The following is a 22,025-nucleotide window of genomic DNA, read 5'->3' as shown; positions in this document are numbered from 1 at the left end:
TAATCAAAATAACTGCACAAACAATCAGTTAGATATAATTTCTTATGAGCCTCAAAAATCAATATCCTACTATTTGAAATACATATAAAATGAATACATACGCATTATATTGGTTAATTTAATGTACTTGATCAAATTGTTGTTGCTGAAATCTGTATACACTTAATAAGGAATTTGCTGGTACTCTGAACTTAAATATTTCGAGTAATTACAAATGAAGGGTCAGAGGTAAAAATCAGGTAAGTCAATGCTCATCAAATTCCAGAAAGTGAAATTTATGTTTCTGGGCAAGTAAATTAAAAAGTACAAAAACATGTGCTTTGACGAATGGAACTGTCAAATGTATGAAACAAAGTCCAGCACAGCATCAACATAGCACAAAATGACACCACTACCTCAGGACAGAAAATGAGTTACCTGGTCATATTCCCCTGACCCTTTAAGGGCAGGATTTTTAATGTGTGACTACTTTGGGTTGGGAAAATAACTACAGCAATTTTGGTTTTTTTAATCTTCGGTTAGCTCTTCAACTGGAGGTTAAGTGACACAAATTGATCCATGCTTTTTCCGGTTGTCAGCGAGATGACTGGTAAATGTATAGTTTGCGAACAAACATGGCTGCCTCATCGGAAGATCGATCTACACCAGACAGTTTCTCAGGCACAATAAAAAGTTAAATTGGTGTAAAAATAAACTTGTGGTGTTTGGCAGAATTCAAATAAAGTGTGCAATAACAGGTAAAACAAAGGAAATAGTCGCCAGACCATTTGTGTGCACATTCGGGTGACATCCATCCTACCGTGAAGCAAAACCCCAAGTGGCATGTTGGTGTAGTGGGTAAGGGCAGCAGCTTGGAGTGGGGGTAAAGTTTTATGTTGTGAGTTCGAGTCCTGCTGCAGACTATTTTTGGTGATTTACCACGATTTTGAGATTGATTCTGTATTTTATTTTGCGCGATCCTAAAACACATATTAAAAATTGTTGCTTTTTTATATCGTTGGATAGATAGTGTGTAAAAGTTGAATACAAAGTGAGAATGTTCAAAGAAAATATTTAATTTCTCCATGATGTTAGGTTCTCCCTTGAAAAATAAGTGTACAAAGTGGATATAAACTTCTAGTCGAAAGATAAGTGCAAGATGAAAACATTAATTCCTAATCAGCTAGATAGTTATTTATATTTGATGTCGTCTCTTTTGTACTATAGGAAAGGATAATTATTTGTATTACCTATTACCATTTTGTGGGTTGTGAAGTCGATCTGTTTTAGGAAAAAAGCCAAATCTGTAGTAATTGTTCTCCCCTTGTATGTATTTCTTTGTAGCAACGGAATACGCGTGTGTTAAGTTCTACTGTATTTACAATGTAAACAACCGCATGTGCCTTATTTTAGTTCTACCTTTTCACACCAGGCGAAATTTACCGTATTTACGTGTGTATAGTGCGCGTGCATGGATAATGCGCACCATGGTTTTTCATGGGTAAAAGTTACAAAAAATTATATTTCGTATATAATGCACAGTACAATCCAGTTTCAAGACATGGCTTTCTTAGTTGTAGGTCGTAAAGCTGTTGCTATGCTGATCAAGAGTGAATAACATCACCTATTCAATGAGTCACCTATTGCTATTGTGGACCAAGAGGAGAATGTCCTCGTGTATAAACAATAAGTCTCCTACCCATGCCACCTCCCCCTTCTCCCCCCACTGTGTTTAGCATCCCAAAGCTTTCACTCTTTAACCACCTTATTTATTCTATAATAGTAGAAAGCGATATCAAAATTACATTATGGATTTGCAGTGCTCAGGAAGTTATTTTCTATTATTTCTCCCTCTACAAATACTGCTGATATGCATCCCATGTGATGGAAGGTGCATGCTCGAATTTTGCCAGAGTTGCACTGCTTTTCTTGGTGTCGCAGAACATTACATTACAAAGTGAAAAATCGTGTGAAATTGCCTTCAAAATTTTATACGTGGTTTTGCTCATTCCTTCTGTACTTTTTCTAAAAGAACTTCAAAATATATACATTTTTCCGTGACTAATGTATAGAGGCACATATTTTTGGTAAATAAAAAAGCAAAATTTCGGTACAAAAACGGAGTGAATTTCGGGTTCAAAAGCGGTAAATAAAATCAAATATCGGTGTTATAGCGGTGAAAAATTGGATGAAAAGTGGTATATAAAAAGACATTTTGGTTTTAAAATTGTGAATATAATCCTAAATTTGATTTAAAAACTACACCTATTCTACAGAATTAACATTTCACTTCTAATAGCACATTTATGTAGTTATCAGAGTATTAAGTTTATTTCTGTGTAAAGGAGTCCACTTTTGCTTCTCCAATATTAACAGCAGAATTAACAAATTTTCCGGGAATTGCATAAGTCTCAGGATAATTCCGACCTCAGAGGGTGTCGCGGCGGTGAATAAACCCTGAATTTCGTGTTTAAGAGTTAATTTCGCCTTTTGCAGTTCATTTCGCATTATTTCGTGACAAAATATGGTCACAAAATGCATCTCACACCTTTCAAAAACATGAAAAATTAACACTACAATGTGTTTTTTCAAATTTCGTTTTTTTGTCAAAAACGAAATATGCATGCCCCTACTAATGTAACATTTATAGGAGGCACATTCAGGACCTTCAAATTAGCAGTTAGCAGCACAAGATTTCTTCCATTAAGGAATTTACACACTCCATATATATTATTATTTGGCCAGTAATACATTTTAATTATTGTTTTCTCTTTCCTTATCTTTCCTTTCATCCAAAGCACCATAGAAATCAGAATGTTCCTTCATTTGGTGATGAACTTATTTCAACCGCATTTCACATTAGTGTCGTTATCTTGAATGGAATATTGTTGCCATATTCAGAATCTGCAGGATTTAAGCTTTCCAACGATATATAACATGATAGGGTTCTGTAAACATGAAAAATCAATGCAAGTGTCCCAAAATCATGCAATGACCCTGTATGGTTTCATGTTGGCTGTTCGAATTATCCCGTGCATAATACGCACCACAGTTTTTGGGAGCAAAAATTTTGGAAAAAAGTGCCCATTATACATGAGTAAATAACGAACCTCTGGTTATTTTTGCATCGAAAACCCCGGTGTTGATTAAGACTGGAGATGAACTCCAACTGGTGGTTGGCTGACCAAAAAGTTGACCAGACATTGAAAAACTGGCTATAAATATCCTCAGAGATTTCCTACTAGTACAGAATCAGCTATTCATATATACAAGGTAGGAATAAAGTGTGGGAGATTAAAAGTACTAAAAGAAAACCTATAATTCTTAGGTCTTCCACCTAAATAAGCTACTTAGTCTAGGCTACTATTGCTGAGTCAATACTGATATCAAGGTTATTTGCAATGACTGATAACCAGTGGTACTGTTACCATAAATTATCAACTAATTTTAAACATCAATACCAGCCAATACTTTCGAAAGTACAGGTGTATTATGAAGTCCACAAAAATGGCATATGACACTTTCAAAAAATCTAAATATCCTACAAATTATGCCAAATGGCTAATTTGCCTTATTTTTGCAACAACAACGTGGGGAGAAATTGCCTTTCATGTGCAATTATGAATATTTTAAAGGAAAACTGTTAGACTGATATAGTATAGCTGCAATGGAAATAGTATACATTACAAGAGATGCATTTAAGTAGCATCAGTATTGTTAAAGTATTGACACTGGAATCTGTTTCTGTTTCAAGTGGTATCAACTCAGACCTAAAGAATACATTGAAAACAGGGTTAAACTACAGCATGACATGGTTCACAAAAGTCTACATAATGTAGGAGCTAAAAGGGAGCACAAAGAAGTAGTTATTCGGAAAATTATGGTAGGTATGAGCCTGTTATGAAATTTTTACCATTACACACAATATACCACATAAAAATTTTCAAATTCGGATATTCTACAAATCAAATATAGAAGTTCACAAATACACTGAATGGTTAATTCCTTCCTTAATTAATGCACATAAGCAGATGATGACACTAGGTTCCACCTTAGACAAAGGGGTTGTGCATTTGGTATGTCATTTATACCCTTATATTCATATTAGGGGGAATCAAAAACTCGGTTGAAAATGAGAAGACGTAAGTGAGTTACTAAAATAATTTCCACGTAACTTACTTGTAAATGTGTTATTAAATTCGGTGGCCTCTGCCACCCTCCACTTGGGAACTCGATGCTTCACTGTTGGGTTGACTTCCTGTTCCTGTTGTTTCCTCGCCGCTAGGAGCGCTGGTGAAGCCAGTTCGTCTGCTGCATGTGATAGGTTTGAGTTGTTGTAAAAGCGGGAGCCCAACATGATGTGCCTGACCACTGTCGATATTAAAATCGTGTGGAAAATGCATAATTGCATGCATCTCTTTGATTCTTGTGTCAATCAGTGTGTGCACTGTATGCCTTACTGAAACTTTTGGGATCCTGTGTTTGTTAAACTAGCAAAGCACCTCAAGGCATACAGAACATTTACAAGTAAGTTTCGCGGAAATTATTTTAGTAACTCACTCACGTCTTCTTATACCCTTATATTTATAAAAGTTACAACAAAGTGACAGAATTTTTTTAGATACACTGGACAAATAAAATGATTTATTGCTTTACTGGTTAACCAATAATGAGATGCCCATATCAGCCAATATGGATAGAGTACAGGTTAAGCTGTTTCGTCCCTGTACCTTTAAAAACTTCAGTTCCACTAGCATGCCTTCACAGCATGTTCGTCCACTACACCACAAAGTGTAGATATTTTCGGATTCCTTGACCAGTCCACAGTTTTCCATCTCCATCTTCCCATCATCCCCTGCAAAATAAAGATATTGTAAGTTTACATTCTAGTCTCTAATACACACACACACTGTAAATATAAAATCGAAGAGCTCCTTTCACCCAAAGACGACACTGTGGAACCCCAATATTGTTTCCATTTCCATCAGTGAAAAATATACTAGTACAGCCAATGAGAATTCAGGAATTTTGTTTATGAGAAGTACAGTGGAACCTACATTTTACTTTCTTCATGGAGACGAAATGAAAAATTTTAAAAGTGGGAAAATGTATAATACGGGGAAAGTTGGTAAAATGTTGTTTTAGTGGGACAATGAAGATTGAATGTAAAATTCAGGAACATCAAATTTGAATATTGGTTTTAATTTTAGCAGAGAGCCAATACAACAGTGATCACAGTGTTTGTAATACCTAGAGGCACATATTTTTGGTAAACAAAAAAGCAAAATTTCGGTACAAAAACAGTATTTCGGGTTCAAAAGCGGTAAATAAAATAAAATTTCGGTGCTATAGCAGTGAATAATCACATCAAAAGTGCTATATAAAATGACATTTTGGTTTCAAAATTGTGAATATAATCCCAAATTTGATTTAAAACTGCACTTATTTCACAAAATAAACTTATCCCTTCTAATAGCACATTTATGTAGTTGCCAGAGTATTAAGTCTATTCCTGTGTAAAGGGTTCCATTTTCGCTTCTCAAATATTTGCAGCAGGAATTAATCAATTTTCCGTGAATTGCATAACTCGCAGGATACTTCAGACTTCAGAAAGTGTGGCGCCGGTATATAAACGGTACATTTCGTGTTTAAGGGTATATTTCGCATTTTGCAGTTCATTTCGCATTATTTCGTGACAAAACAGGGTACAAAAATGCACCTCAGACCTTTCAGAAACATGAAAAAGGAAAATGACAGCATGTTATTTAATATTTCGTGTTTTCGTCAAAAATGAAATTTGCATGGCTTTAATAATACCTTGTGGATGGATGGGAATACACCTGTCGCAGTGTGATATGGTGACATTTAGTAAAAAATAAAGTTCCCGTGCACATAGCACCATGCCGTGAAGGCACAGGGGATGTGGGGCAGGGCCCCTCATATTTTCAATCTTGGCCATTTTATAGGTGATGTGACCAGCACCATGCTATGGCCACCTATACCCCCCAGATTGTCCCCAGGTACCCATTGATTTGAGGCTGGGTGAGCCCCGGAGCCTTTATGCAGGGACAAGGTTGAAACAATTCCGACCTTATATCACCCACCCTGGGAATTGAACCCGGGTCTCCCAGGTAGTAGTCCGACACCCTACAGACTAGACCTCAGCAGCTTCCGCATTTAGTTAACATGTCATTTCTCAAAAAACAGCATTTAATTTGAATGCAATACGAGTATTTATGACGGTATGACATACTTGAGTTTCAATATAATACAAGTATTTAAAGATTGCCAAAAGAACATTTTATTTTTTATTGGTTACGAATATTAAAGAGTAGCTTTTTTAAATACACTGAAATATTTTCAACATTCACAGAATAAGAACTACTCATCATAGAGAATTGATTGGATGGAAAGTATGGTGTTGACATTCCATCCCCATACAGGTGCAATTATAAGAAAAACAAGTTAATTTAGTAAAAAAAATCCAATTTTAAGTGGCGCAGTAGCCCCAATATTAACTTGAAATAGAAAGAAAAGATTCCAGAAAGGTACCACTATTATGTACCTACAATCATGTATAGTTGAAAATTCTCAGTTTAATTAAAATTTGAAAAACGTATTATGCAATAGCAAACAAGTAGTGTTGATATCAATTCATATGTAGGCTACCGGCCGCAGAAATGGCTATGTAGCCTGATTGCTTGAATTTACATATCACAAAGGACTAGAGATGTGCCGAAGCCGATTACAGATGTATGAAAATCGGCCGAAATTTACATATCGGTATCGGAATCAGCAAAAATCCGATATTTAAACCGGTACAGATTATACCAGAGTTTTACCTTCTAATAAGTTTTATATATTAGTTTTGTAAGATTTATTGAAAATTAGGTTATGATTCATCATTATTGTAGAGTTTAAGTAATAAAATTATTGCAAACTCTCATTCAGAGGATCAACCTAACTATAAATCAAAAATAAAACAGTACATTGCTGATCCAGGATCTGCTGTTGTATTGGAAATTCAGAAGTGAGTATTCAAACCTGAAGCAAGTGCTGAGAAAATACTTGGGCATACCTGCTGCATCAATATTATGTGATTGAGTGTTCAGTGTTGCTGAACAGATTTGCGATAAGAGAAGAAGTAGGTTACTTCCTGAAGTGCTTCCAAATCTCGTATTTCTGAAGTTGAATCTGGCAGCAGTAAATTTCCAACATTAAGAACAGGAATTCATTTTGCATTTCAAAGAACTGCTTGTGTACTAATGTTAAATCTCTTGAGAATCCATGTTCTTCTTAAAAGTACACATAACCACCTTTTGTAGATGCAAATGTACATTCGCATCTCTTGAGAATATATATGTATATACATATGATATGCAATAGAAATGTACATAGCAAATTTATTTTTGTCATGCTGAAAATAACATCCCATTTCTGTTTAATAACCTTATGTATCGTAATCAGTTAAATATCGGCATCGGTATTGGTACCAAACATTATCGGCGAGTACATCGGCATCGGTGAATTTTCAGCTTCGTCACATCCCTACAAAGGACCATTCTATGGGAAACGATTACTATTTTGGATCTGTGTGATAACCATCTGCAATACATGCACAAAATATACATATTTTCACACTTGTTTGCCCCCAACTTAGTGCATGGTGCAACAGGACAGACAAATATGTACAGTACCTACAATAAATACCATAAACCAATATTTACCTAGCTTATTGACTGACTAAGATATCGTATTTACTCATGTATAATGCACACTTTTCCCCAACTTTTTTCGTTTTAAACTGAACCGAGACGACTGCAACTTAGATGATGTATGGATTACCTTTTTTAAAAAGTGGGACGATATGAATGACAAAAATGCCCCAATAGGCTTCCATTGGCTCGCAAATTCTCCTTGGATTGGTGACAAGAGGAAAAAAAGGGGAGGGACCACTCGTAGGAGGAAGTACCCCATAACTCCGGAGTGTGGCGCCAGCGGCTCGCATGCTTCACCTTGGCAAGGAACTAGGGCTTTTAACAGCCACTCAAGAATACCGTGGTGGTGATTTTAACATGTTTTTTTAGTGACTTTTATGAGGGTCACTATTTATATTTTGAGCCTTGGCAACACTGATTGAAGTTAGGCGCGATTTGACGTTTGCACGGAATCGTCTGGCATTATTCACCATAACATACTTCAAATATTTTGTCAATAGCTTCATTTGTGTTGTTTATGTTGCCTTGGAGATTGCGAAACAACAATAAAATGGAATTAACTCGTGAACATTTTCGTGCGATGATTTTTTACAATTTTCGATGTGGATTATCAAGACAAGAGTGCATCGATCAACTTACTTCCACATTTGGCGATGAAGCCCCATCCTTTGCCACTGTGAAACGCTGGTATAACAAATTTAATCGTGGCCGCCATTCGCTCACCGACGAGATTAGCGAAGGTCGTCCAAAATCAGTTGTTGTTCAAGAAAACATTGATGCTGTGCAAAACCTAATACTGCAAGATCGTCATGTGACATACTGTGAGATTGAGGCAACCATAGGCATTAGTTCCACCAGCATATATAAAATATTACATGATCATTTAGCTGTGAGAAAGGTATGTTCTTGTTGGATCCCACAAATTTGACAAAAACTCAAAAAGACGCTCGCGTCAATTGGTGCAAACAAAAGCTCAATAAATACAATCGTGTTGCTTCAAAAGACGTATATAAGATTAAAAAAGGTGACGAATCATGGATATATGCATATGAGCCGGAACGTAAACAGCAGTCGACTGTATGAGTGTTTCAAGATGAACCCAATCCAACAAAAGTTGTTCGTGCTCGAAGCACATGGAAACAAATGGTTGCCTGTTTTTTCGGGAAAACTGGTCATGTGGCAACTGTGCCTTTAGAGGAATATAGAAAGGTCAACTCTGATGCGTTCAAAAACCATATTATGGAGGTGTCTCAAGAAGATTGGAAAAACTGCTTTGACAAATGGTTGGAACGAATGCAAAAGTGTATTGACCATAAAGGAGAATACTTCGAAAAACAATAAAGCAGTTTTCAATGCCAAATTCCTGTTTTTTCATTGTTAGGCTCAAAATATAAATAGTGACCCTCGTAAGGGTTTTTAACAAAGGCAGTTTTAAATTTGTATGTGTCGAGCACTATGAAGTGTTTTCACCCCAACCTTTTACCTAGTATCCTCGTTTAACACTTCTACGACATGGCTTGATGTTAGGAGCCTAAAATACGACCACCTGAAGAAGGAAGTAGCCGAAACGTAGTTTGCAATGAATATACACTCACTTACGTAAGTAGACGAAATTTAATACTCAATGTATTTTTGTTTAAGTTTGAAAATGTTACTGAAATTCAACGTACATGGAGGCGTGAGTTTGCAACACAACCTCCAACACGCTTGACAATTATATGACTTTGTGATAAGTTGAAAGCCGCCAAGTGGAAAGCGTATGTATCAAGATTAATGCATGAATTAAATGAGGATGATCCTTGATCGCTGCATGCAGTTCTGAGAATGGTTTCAGCATATGGCAGGTGAGGATGAAGAGTTTGTGACGAAGATTGTGTGGTCTGATTAGGTAAAATTCAAACTAAACGGTACATTGAATCGTCATAATTGTGTTTACTGGGCACCAGAAAATCCCCATGTTCATGTAAACAAGGCAGTCAATCTCCCGGGGGTGACTGTCTGGTGTGGACTGTTATCTGCGGGTTTAATAGGACCATTCTTCCTTGAAGGTACAGTTACTGGCACCAGGTATCTGGAAATGCTATGCACATCAATTTTGCCAGCTACACGTTAACTTTATGGAAACAGTGAGTTCTTCTACCAACAAGACGGGGCACCCCCTCACTACCACCGAGGCGTGCGGGCTTTCCTAGACGGGAATCTGCTGGGACACTGGATAGGACGAAGAGGTGCATTTGAGTTCCCACCATGTTCACCAGATTTAACACCGCTGGACTTTTACATTTGGGGGACCTTGAAGGATGTTGTGTATCGCAGGAAACCACCTACAGTGGAACCACAAGCAAAAAAAACCTGCGCAGAACCACATCGTGCCGGCGGGTATGGGAAAGGGCAGGGGGAAGGAACATTTAGCACGGCTCACGTTAGTGTTGCCAGGCCTATTGATTTCTCGGGAGAATTCCTTAATAAACTATTGCTATGGAACCTCCAACGGCCTGCTCAAAAACACGTTTCCTGCTCATCTTACTTGAACATGGAGGGGAGAGGTAGAGTGGAACTCCACTCAGCCGTGAAAAGTGCTGTTTGAACTGTGAAATCATGCCAAACGCTACTCAATTGTGCTAGGACATAATAATTATTATTATTTTATTACTTTTACTACATTATTATTTTTAGATGGCTGTATTTTATCCCATCCCAAAATCTATTTATATTTTAGTTATTTTAAGTCGCTTTTGTGCCCCTACGGGTAAGTACGACAACAAGGATGAATGAAGAAGTGATGAAATGGATGAAGTGACACAAACACAGTGAAACGTCCATGCCTTACTAGGTAGAACCTCTGACTTCGTAGCGTGGGCAAATTATTTTATACATGTATGTGTATGTGTGTGTGTGTGTGTGTGTGTGTGTGTGTGTGTGTATTTCTAGCAGATGGGGAGGATAGGTGAACCCTAGCATAAGCATTGTTATCTTCAATTATTGAGGAAGACATGCTGTATAATTTTCCAATATATTTCACATAAGTAATTCATTTTCTCGTTATGGTGCAGGACGCGTGCCAACCCCTAAGGATACCTGTACACCGAACACCAGCAGAAGGCAAATTAATTTGATAGTATTAGCATTCGACTTGAAAGATTGTGGAAAATCGCCGACAATGCTTCATTTGTCAACACAACTTTCTACGATTTCCTGTTATAAATATTGTTTCCGAAAATAGAGGCATGGCAGACCCCTTGCGTCGGTGCTGAGAAAGAACAAACTTGAGGGTGTTTTCCATGCACTCTCTTAGATGTTACCACTGGAAGATGCAGAACAGATGAAAAACGTTGTACGGGTCCCTCAAACGGTTTACTTTCTTTGAAACACGTCCACTCCTGAAATGAAGATGTTCGGTTTCTTTTCGCCAAACACAGGGTGCTGTGTTTAGCACCATTGTTACAAAAGTATCTGTGACGTTTACACCGTAAACAACGCACGCCACTGCAGCAGGGGCCTTTTATTGTGACCCTTTGCTTGGCGACTCTAGGTTATTCCCTTCCCTTCCCTTCTGGAAAATGAATGTTGACATAAAAGTACCTATATGAGTTGATTTCAGTCACAGTAATTGACATCCATTATTATAATAGGAACGTGATAATTTCAAACTCAAGTGGTGTTTTCTGAGAGGGCAACACTATTGTGGGTTAATATGCCTCGTTTACCCACCTGATAAAAAAAATACATTGTTTCCCCCTCACTGGAAAAAATCTGCGGACATTCCCTTGCCCCCCCCAGCGCACATGCCTATGACCCCCCCCCCCCCAGAAACAGAGAAAAACGTCTTTCATCCGCTACTATTAGATCATTGGATTTTGTAGCAGATGATCTGGTTTCCCAAGGAACAATCTCCCGATTTTTTCAAGTCTGACCTAGCAACACTGCTCCAAGCACTGACAATGGCAGGGAAGATGCGCGAACACTTTTGACGGAAGATTTTTCCTTGTGATCGAACTATATGCTGGAGGCCCTTCGTGAAGAAATTTCAGCAGCATGTGCAGAAATCCCCGTGGACACATTGACCAACGTTGTTCAAGCAACCATTCGCCGTTGTGGTATGTGTCTGGCCGCTAACGGCAGCCATTTTGAACACCTCAAGTAAATTAACATGAAGGTGCAGGACGATTGTATTAAACCTGTGAACAGGTGCAGAAAGCTTGTATTAAATTTAGTTCAGGTACTAACACACAATAAAGAATTAGTGTTCGTTAAATTGTGTATACATTTTTTTGACAGACTCTGTATTATATATATGGAGTGTGTAAATGCCTTAATGAAAGAAATCTTGTGCTGCTAACTGCTAGTTTGAGGGTCCTGAATGTGTCTCGTATAAATGTTACGTTAATCATGGAAAAAGTATGTAGTTTGAAGTTTTCTTTAGAAAAAGTAAAGAATGAATGAGCAAAACCACATATAAAAGTTTCAAGTCCATTTTGGCGGAATTTGAGCATGCATCTCTCGTCACACGGGATGTGTATCAGCGATATTTGTTGGGCAAGAAATAATAGAAAAATAACTTCCTGAGCACTGCAAATCCGTAACGTAATTTTGATCTCACTGTCTACTATTACAGTATAAATATGGTCATTAGAGTGAAAGCTTTGGTATGCTAAACACAGTGGAGGAGGAGGGGAGGAGGTATTGTGGGTTGGTGACTAATGGCATACATAAGTAAAATTCTTCTCCTCTTGGTCCACATAGCAACAGGTGATTCATTGAATAGATATGATGTCATTTACTCTTGATCGGCAAAGCAATAGCTTTACAACCTACAACTACGAAAGCAATTTCTTGAAACTGGATTGTACTGCGGATTATATACGAGATATAATTGTTTGTCACTTTCATCCCATTAAAAACCAGGTTATGCATTATACATGCGTAAATACGCTACTTATTGGCACCTGTCATGCTCTTTTACTTACCACCAAGTAGAATTTTTCACACACTCAGCACACTTACCAACTAGGCAGAAATTTTCTTCAAGCATAGACTTGTGAGTCGTAAACCATGCATTTGCCAGCTTCTGGTTCTTTGCCTTGCCAGTGAAGAAGTTCAGGAAATAAACGACTAAACCCAGCACCATCAGCATTTCCAAGTAGAAGCTATCCCAATTCGTACGAAGATGAAGTGGCACCTAGAAGAGACACCAACCAATTTTTTATATCATTTTTAATTACCTGCAACTTAAAGTCTTACAATTAAGAAAGTGAGTTATTTAAAGTGAAAAATATGATAGTTTATGTGCAAAGAAAGCTGATGCACTGACATCTCCACAAAACCAGTTCTCATTCTTGTTCTGTTAATTTTGGTAGCTACTGCCACTATCCTCATTGGTTGATTTCATTTGCATTATTTTACTTTTGTCTTTTGTGCCACTTTTGGCTAATTTGCGAAGATGGGGATGAGTGATGATATGATGAATGGACACTCACGAACATCCATGCCCATGCCAGGATTTGAACCCGGGACCCATGGCATCGTAGCACGATGTGCTAACCACTCATTAGTATTTGCTGCACTGTTGCTTGGCCTGTCATTTTTGTTTTGTCGAATACTGCTAGATGGCAACATAGCACCTCACAGCATTCGACAAACCAAAAGCATCATGCCAAACAACAGTGTAGCAAGTTTCAATGACGATGGTAGCAGTAGTAATCAAAATTAACTAAACCACAATGAAAACTAGTTTTGTGAAGAAGTGGCTACAGCATCTCTAATTTCCCAACACATGAATAATAATGTACCACTAAAAAACAGCAGGGTTCTATTTGTACAATATTCTAGCTATTGGAATTACACATGTAAATTTGGTTTTCATAATTGGGAAAAGATAGACGCGGTAGTATATAAATACGGAGAAACTAGTACTCACTTTTATCTGCGAAGCTGTTTTTCCTTTTTCGATTAATTTCAGTGGCCACTGCCACCATCCTCGTTGGAACTTGCTGTACTGTTGGTTGGCGTGCGTCTTTTATTTGTAGTTCTCTGGTTCTCTGTGCATCTCGGTCTGTGCTGCTATTTCCGGGCGATAACTGTTGTAGTAGGGGAATCCAAGTGTGGTGGGCTTGCCAGCTATCGATGTTTAGCTCGTGCGGGAAGTGCATTATGGCATGTGTTTCCTTGATTTTGGTGTGTGTTTTTGACTTGAACCTTTTGAATTTTATGGCTATTGTATTTGATAGGTTTAGAAAGACCAGTAGTGGGTTGGGCTTTTTTTGCATCTGCTAGGTGCTGTTGGATTCTTTCATTGACAGATCTGATGGACCTGCCGATGTAATCAAGGAAACGCCGCCATAATGCACTTCCCGCACGAGCTAAATATTGATAGCAGGCAAGCGCACCACTCTTGGATTCCCCTACTACAACAGTTATCGCCTGGAAATAGCAGACGACACAGACCGAAACACACAGTTAACAACAGCGCACCTAGCGGCAGCCAGAGAACTACAAACAAAAGACGCATGCCAAGTAACAGTACAGTAAGTTCCAACGAGGATGGTGGCAGTGGCCACTGAAATTAATCAAAAAAGAAAAAACAGCTTCACCGATAAAAGTGAGTATTAGTTTCTCCATATTTATAAATTTGGTTTGTTTGCGGGTGTGAGTATATTTCTTACAAGCGTAAACCATTTCTTTATCATATGCTAAGTAGAAGTGTTATGGGGCAGCCCAAAATTATATCTTGGGAGAATTTATTTTAGATTTTCTATTTCTTATTTCTTCCCTCCCAAATAATATGGACAAAAGTAATATATTCCCATAGACTGGTCTTTTGTTGTACCTACATCCAAGTACGTAGCTTCATAGCTGTTTTGGTAGAACCAATTTTTGAGAATAAGTGGGAACAATGATGTTTTGGTATTTTTTTTCATTCACTTTGTATTATTGTGGGAGCCAAAAGTGGGGCTTGGGGTAAGGACAGTTTACTTTCTCTTGGTAGGCAAGACAATTTACATTAAGAGGCCATAGTGCAGGGACAAATGTGCCTACCCTCCCCCCCCTCCCCCGCTATCCCTAAATGGACTGCTCTAAACCAAAAGACATTTCATCTTTGGAATCTTGCTTTCATGCAAGATCTTTAGAACTGGAAAGCAAGTTAATTGAATAAAACTGCATGTAATCAAACGGTCCCAGGTTTTGTGCAAAGTGGGAGCACACAGTGGTTCAAAGCTAACTTTGAACTGTACGTCCAGTACTAATTTACCTATCCGTTTATTATTAACTTAAGTGCAAAAACTTAAAATCTGGAGTGTAATTATAAGCAGTTGATATGAAAAACACTAACACAAAGACACAAGAGTATCAAATCTTTTGTTATGTTTTAAGAATTATGACATATGCAATACACCTTCCTCATGTCAAAAGAACAGACTATCCATTGGTTGCCGTGCTGTGTTTATTGCTTGATCCAGTATCGCCAATTCCACAAAGCACTTCACTTTGCCAGAACCATGCCATTTTGACCTGCCCAATTATGAAGCCATGTTAATTTCTATTAGCCATGCTTACTGCTACACGCGTATGTGCAAGGACATAAATACGATATGTGCTGCAAAATTACCTTTGTTATTGTTATCTTGGGAGTGTCCTTGCCATCTCCTTTACCTCCTGCTCCAACACGGTCCATGTCAAAACCAATGAACTCCTCCTCGTCCTGGAAATGCTCAAACTCATTGTCGTCGTCCTGCAAGACAAAGGATACCATCCCTTTATTTAACAAGTGTAACATGGTCCAGAATTAGTGAAATACATTCAAGACTTTTCATAAGCATTCATCTTGAAATATAACATTGACAATTACACATGAGAGATGTACAGAGATTGGGTCTATTTGGTTGGAATGGAAACTAGCTACTGTTTCGTGTGATCTCTCTTGTTTACTTTTGATTGATGAAACCATATGCCAGGGCCTCCCCAGTGGCGCAGTGGTAGTGTCTGCACCTTGTAAGCAAGGGGTCCAGGGTTCAATACCTGGTGGAGACACAAACTGGTTCAGATTGTGGCGATTAGATAATTGCCTTATTAAAAATTTACCCGCCACAGCTTCACTCTCCCCTTTGTTGGGTGATTGAAGTATTTAAGTCACCACAAGATGCGTAGGAATTGATGTTACGTAATGTTTGCTTTCCGCTTGCGGAAGATTGCCGGCAGAGGTCTCCCCCTCTACCGATGTTTTTGGACACGCATGCACACTTTCACTTCTCACGATTGAGCTGTCCTTGGAAAGACAGAGAACAGAACGAACTACAAGCCTGCGGAATCAACTTCTCTCTCCGAAGCTCTTGGAGTACCTTCACGGTGTTCCCTCCCCTTCTGTTACATAAGAGGCAAGGTACAAAAACTGGCTAGCGAATGCATTCGCTTGAGCAGCCTGTCTTTTCCAACTCATGTGGAATTTGCCAAAGTACGTAACAGGGACGGAAGACACGGGTTCTAGTCAAAATCACATTTGTTTCTTTTTATTGTGATTCGTGATTTTCTTAGAATTTTCAGATTGTTATAGATACTTGCACATGTACTCCGAAGGTGTCTACACTTATGGATGAACTTTGCAGTTTACATATTCTGGTGACTTTTATACATGATGGTGTGTGTGTGTATTATGAGTGTAAGTATGCTTGCATTACCTTTCTCAGCAATTATGTACATAGATTAACTTAATGTTTTTGCCCTTTGCGAGAAAAGTGGTGTAAAATGCGTAAGTGAAAGTTTGGGATGTGATTATTATCAATAGAATCACTATATATATGTGTATTTATTTATTTGTTGGGAGTGAACTAACTCAATCTGTTGATTACAAGCCCTAGGATGTTTATGACTTTACATGTTTAATATTATTAGAAAGTTTAAGTATGCAGATATGGGCTGATATATATAGGAGTAATATGTAGATTTTCAGCGAAAATTGCAGGCTCGACCAGGACTCGAACCCGGGTCTCTGGCAATCCGTGCCATTGCTCTACCACTGAGCTACCGAGCCGGCCTGGTTTCCCCTGCATTTTCGCTGGCACTGTTTTACCTGTGTGAAATGGTCTCTGCAAGTGCTACTGCAATGGGATCTGTTGCCTTTGAAACACTATAGACGTCGACGTTGCCTGGTACTTTTAATAGGAGTAATATGTACTACGTAATATAATCTAGAATACAGGGACTTCTTGGACACACTGTATGTACTAAAAACCTGTTTGATATGTAACTATATGTTTAGTGGTCAAAATCAAAATATGGAATTAAAACTACTTATAATTGAAGACTACTGGGGAAAAAGTTGGCAAATCAGTAAATTGTCGAAAATGAGTTAACAGCAGATTCATGTAGCTTCAATGATGTAGTTTATGTGGACTCAATGTCAGAACAATAGGGAGGTTAGTCACTGAGAAATTTAATCTTGAAGATTTTGCCTACACAGGGGAAGAAGGAGGTAAGTCAGTTGAATACAGGGGGACAGGGAGGCAAGTAATTTTACGAAAGTAACTTCGCCGTCTGATGATGCATCTGAAACACTACAATACAGCATGGATTTCCACAATTGTGCGCGGGAAGAAAAAAAACAGAAGCCTTGCACCTCATCTGGAATCTAACGAATTTCTACATCCTGCACGAGCTTATGAGGGACTTCTAAAAATATCAGACGAAAAGTTCAAAGATCTTCAGGAATTGAAAGTGTTCTTTACAAGAGAGGCTCAGGTTTACTACACAAACCAGCCACATGGACCTAAGTGACAGAAACATTAAGGACATCACTGCCTAAACCTGAACAAGTGAATTTGTGCACCACTTCATAATGCTGTAAACTGTTACATTAAGAAAGTTTTTGTCATAACGTTTGTACTCTTCTTGAATCAATTTCTTTCATATTTCATTTTCATACAAAGAAATATACCCTTGCTTCATAATACATGTAATGAAGAACATACATCAATAAGATTAACAATTATTTGGTTTCAAACTTTAAATTTGCTATTCTGTACAATTATTGAAAACTGACTTGCCTTCTTTTTGCCCCTGTAACCTTCAATTGTGAAAAATGGAAGTTTGCATTAAGACATAAATGCATAAGGCTTACATGAATATGGAATATATGTCAGGAAACATCAGAAAATATGGAAATTACATGTAAGAATAACTAACAATGTGTGATAAAAGCTAAAATATGGAAATTAAAAATAGCGCTTTTTGAGCAAACACACCACAATTAAGATGATAAAAAAATAGCATTGATTTTAGCATCATATGAAGATATTATTTACATATAAATCTGTTCCCTACTGATCACCATGTAATGTAATAACTAGAGCCCGGAAGTTTGGCAAAATGCCTTTTTTTATTTACTGCATATATTGATAAAAATTTTCCGGATATACGTTTTTTATGTTGTTTCGAATGTTTTAGAACCCTTTTCATTTTGCCTATTTGGGACCCCACTGCCTATTTTTAATTATAATGCCTTTTTCTGCCTTTTTCAATGAAATTTGACCATTTTTTTAAAAAAAATGTTGGCATTTATTTTTCTTCCGTTTATTACGTGAATAATTTTCGCCTTATTTAAGTAATATTGAACTCACGCATGTTTCAACATTGCTGAAGGAGAAAAGTGTGAGAAAAAGTATTTCATGCTGAGTTAGGATATTGCCTTTCGGTTAACATTTCCTTGTGCATGATTGACTGCTGAAGTGAAGAGGTTGATTTCGAACACAAAGAAGATATTTCTGAAATCTCCCTCTCGAACCCGAAAATTTCAGGAAGTTACGCCTGAGCTTAGTTTTCCTCCGCAACCAGTCTTGACAAGATGGGGAACCTGGATATCAGCAACTATATATTATGCTAACAACCTTGAAAAAATCAGTGAGGTGATCGATGCTCATCCAGAAAATGAAGTGGCTTCAATTCGTGAAATGAAAAACTCCTGTGCTATTCAGAACTGAAGAATGAACTGTCGTTTATTTTTGCACATTATGGTGCATTGCCAGAGACAATTACAAAGCTAGAAAAAAGAGGTGAGACTCTTGTAGCATCCATGAAAATCTTCGAGGAATCTATGCAGCAGATGATGGAAGTGCCAGGAGAAAAGGGGTCAGCTGTTGCAGAAAAGTGCAAACGGGTAGTGAGTGCAAATAAGGACTTGAAACAATTGAAAGCAATTTGTGATATTCTAAAAGATGAAAATGCTGTTACCAAAATGAGTCCAGCTACATTAGCTTGTTCTATGTATGCTCCAATAACTTCTGTCGAAGTAGAAAGATCATTTTCTATTATGAAAAACATTCTCTCTGACAGACGACTATCAATGAATGTTGAGAACTTAAAAAAACACCTTGTAGTTATGTGCAATCAAGACGGAGAAAATTGAAATGCTCTTCCCAATGTAGATTTTAACATGTTGCCAGAAATTATATATAAAAGTAAGCGATTTCCAAATGTGCCATTTTTTCGGTTTATTTTGCCTTTTTTTTCATTTTTAGTGCCTATTTTCCACATTATAAATGCCTTTTTGCTTGCCTATTTTAACGAAAATAAATGCCTGAACTTCCGGGCTGTAGTAATAACATTATTACCTCAACAATTGCTTCCTCTTCATCATCTTCATCTTCGGGAGTTTGCTCCTGCAGCACAGGTTCTCGTTTCATGCTCTCCTCCTGAATCACAGTCTCTTTCACATTCTCCACTTCCTCGTCATCAAAATCCTCAAATTCAGCAAATTCATGGTCTCCTATTTCTGGACTATACTGAAGTGATGAAGTGACAAGACCACACAACACCAAAACAATAATTGCATTCCTTGCCAACATTGTCAATCTGAAATGAAACAAACATTAATTTTTATTTACGGGTTTCAGCATTATTCCATGGATTTCCATGCTCCTTACAGATGCTCGCAATGACATGTTAGGCAATTTCTGAACCTATAAAATGCAAGAAATAATGATGGTGATGATGTCTTAATGTAATATACTCTTCAACTTTTTTAACTTTATTATAAAAATTGTAATACGAATTCAAATGCTGTATTCACGGCTACCATGGATCAAGCCAGATGTCAAATTTTTCCTAATGTTCACAGATGTCACCACACACATTCCCAAAATCAAGAAGTGTGATTCAAGATTTTAAAAATATGATGCTATTATACAGGGTGTCCATAAATGATTACCCAGATATCAGCACATTATATTTTATCAATGAAACATACTGATAATATTTATTGCAAATAAATTTGGGCAGTCATGAAGTTTCTGTGCTGTTGAGTTCTACTTACTGCTTTAACCACAAGGAGCGTTGATGCTCAATTTCCTTCAGTGCAGGAAAAGACTCAAGGTGTCACATGGCTTACAGAAACAAAATCCTTGATTACTGCGCAAACTGTCACCACAGAGGAGGAAGGCTGAAACTGTATGCACACAGAGTTCGAATTGGGTATAAATTTACAATACCAGAAGTATCTCCAATTGCTTTCAAATTCGGCATACTCACTAATTTTGGCCTCATAATCACAAATCTGCAGGTAAAAATTGGCGGTCATGACTAGAAATTGCAAAATAACCTTGTCAATTACCGCTATGATTCTCCATACTCTGATATGAAGATGTCTTCCTTTCCGCACAACGGTCTTGCTACCAACATTGCTCAAGTGTTGTGCAATAAGTGAGACCGTTGCATGCAGCATTGATTTGCATGAGAAAATGGCATCTTGCATAAAGGTGGAAAACATGTTTGCCCCACGAACCATTCACGGTAAGGTTAGGCAAGCATAGTTAATGGTCATCATAAACATAGTTTTGAAACGCTAATCATTGCAAAAATAGTTGTTTTCTTCATAAATCAAGGGTGTTTACTACATTCACAGACCCATTTTTTCCGACTTATTTTGCAATTTCTAGACGTGATCGCCAAATTTTACTGCAGATTCGTGATTACGAGGCCAAAATTAGTGAGTATGACGAATTTTAAAGCAATTGAACAAACTTCCGGTATTGTAAATTCGCTCCTTGAATTGTTCAGAAATTAAAGCCAGATGATCATCCAAGGTGCAAACATTTTACACCTAATTCAATTCTTTGCATGTTAAAAAGTGGGTGTTCAGGTTGAAGTTTTTGACTTTCTTCTGTGCGATTAATCAAAATTTTGTGTGTTCATGTACTGATTTTATAAAAGTTGCATTAAGAGATGGACACCCTGTACATTGACTCGCTGAAAATCATGTAATGAATCCTAGCCACCAGCAAAGTGCAGTGGCTAATGCTGTCACCTTGCAATCAGAGGCCCTAGGTTCGATTCTCGACAGAACCACATTGCACATTGTAGATTCTACCCTAGAGTGGCCTATCTGAGCATAAAGTGGACTTAAAAGATTTTCAGAAACTATGAACACAATAAGAGAGAATGGGTTGCAAATTATGGATTTTTTATCAATTTTAGTATGAAAGTTGTTACTACTATTAATGCCTTAGCAAGGTGTAAAAGTGTAGTAAAACTGATTGTTGTGGGCACTCAACTCAATGTAATGTAATAACCTTTTAAAGTATTCTGAATTATATTGCATTTCCGTTTGATGAATGATTTCTGAATAAGCGTACGTGCACACACACACAAAAATGTTAGCAGTCCAGAAACCGGTTAGTTTAATGTATTTCCTGAATATTGGCAAGGTTAGAACACTTGCTCTTTAAATTGTAATGCACAAACAACAAGAACATAGTATAAATGGGAAAGAAAGGGGGGGGCAAAAATGTAGTATACCAATAACAACCAATGTTTAACTATTATTCGAAGATAACACAGAAAATACATTAATTTACCTAAGTCCCTACTACACCTTATGTCTTAAAATACCTGCTAAATGATAGCTGCAAAATTATGTTTATTCCAGCTCATTTAATATATTATACAGGGTGATTCAAAAGTCACCAAACATGCATAGCACATAACCACATTCTTGATGCATGTCATAAGATCTCTGTCAAGACACTGCATGCAGTGCAAGCTGAGTGGGTCACATGCATTGGCATGTGCATTCACAACAACGGGGGTCATGTCGAACATCTTGTGTAACCACAAAACTGCTTTGTATTCTATGTATGGTGACTTTTGAACACCCTGTAGTTTCAAAATTAGGATGAGTTCTACTTGAAGGTTGAAGTAACTTCTTTTACATCAGAATCCGTATGCAAATAAAAATGTTCATTTGGGAAGACCAGCAGTTGCCTTATAAATCTTCTCGTTATTTAAGAAGTGCAAATGTAAGAGTAGGCATTAAAAGATGAATTAACATTAGTAAATAATAAT

General features: G+C 37.4%; 1 protein-coding gene and 1 non-coding gene across 5 annotated transcripts in view; both read right to left on the bottom strand.

Moving 5' to 3' along the window:
* The window catches only part of LOC145996031 (PAT complex subunit CCDC47), a 53,477-nt gene that overhangs the window by 27,378 nt on the left and 4,074 nt on the right, over nt 1–22,025 (bottom strand). For all 4 annotated transcript variants that reach the window (XM_083132215.1, XM_083132214.1, XM_083132216.1 and 1 more), the window contains exons 2-5: nt 19,298–19,538; nt 15,304–15,426; nt 12,702–12,876; nt 4,710–4,834 (exon numbers count right to left, since the gene is read on the bottom strand). In XM_083132215.1, coding sequence (XP_082988341.1) covers nt 4,710–4,834; nt 12,702–12,876; nt 15,304–15,426; nt 19,298–19,531 — 657 coding nt within the window. In that variant the 5' untranslated portion in view covers nt 19,532–19,538. The remainder of the gene's footprint in view (nt 1–4,709; nt 4,835–12,701; nt 12,877–15,303; nt 15,427–19,297; nt 19,539–22,025) is intronic.
* TRNAS-GGA (transfer RNA serine (anticodon GGA)) lies at nt 16,652–16,722 on the bottom strand. Its single transcript has one exon. It is a non-coding gene; the product is annotated as a tRNA-Ser (tRNA).

The sequence above is a fragment of the Lepisma saccharinum genome, chromosome 12 (assembly GCF_977018435.1).
Source record: "Lepisma saccharinum chromosome 12, izLepSacc3.1, whole genome shotgun sequence".
Taxonomy (NCBI): domain Eukaryota; kingdom Metazoa; phylum Arthropoda; class Insecta; order Zygentoma; family Lepismatidae; genus Lepisma; species Lepisma saccharinum.
Note: the sequence above shows the minus strand (reverse complement) of the source record. Positions and strands in the feature narration are given on the sequence as shown.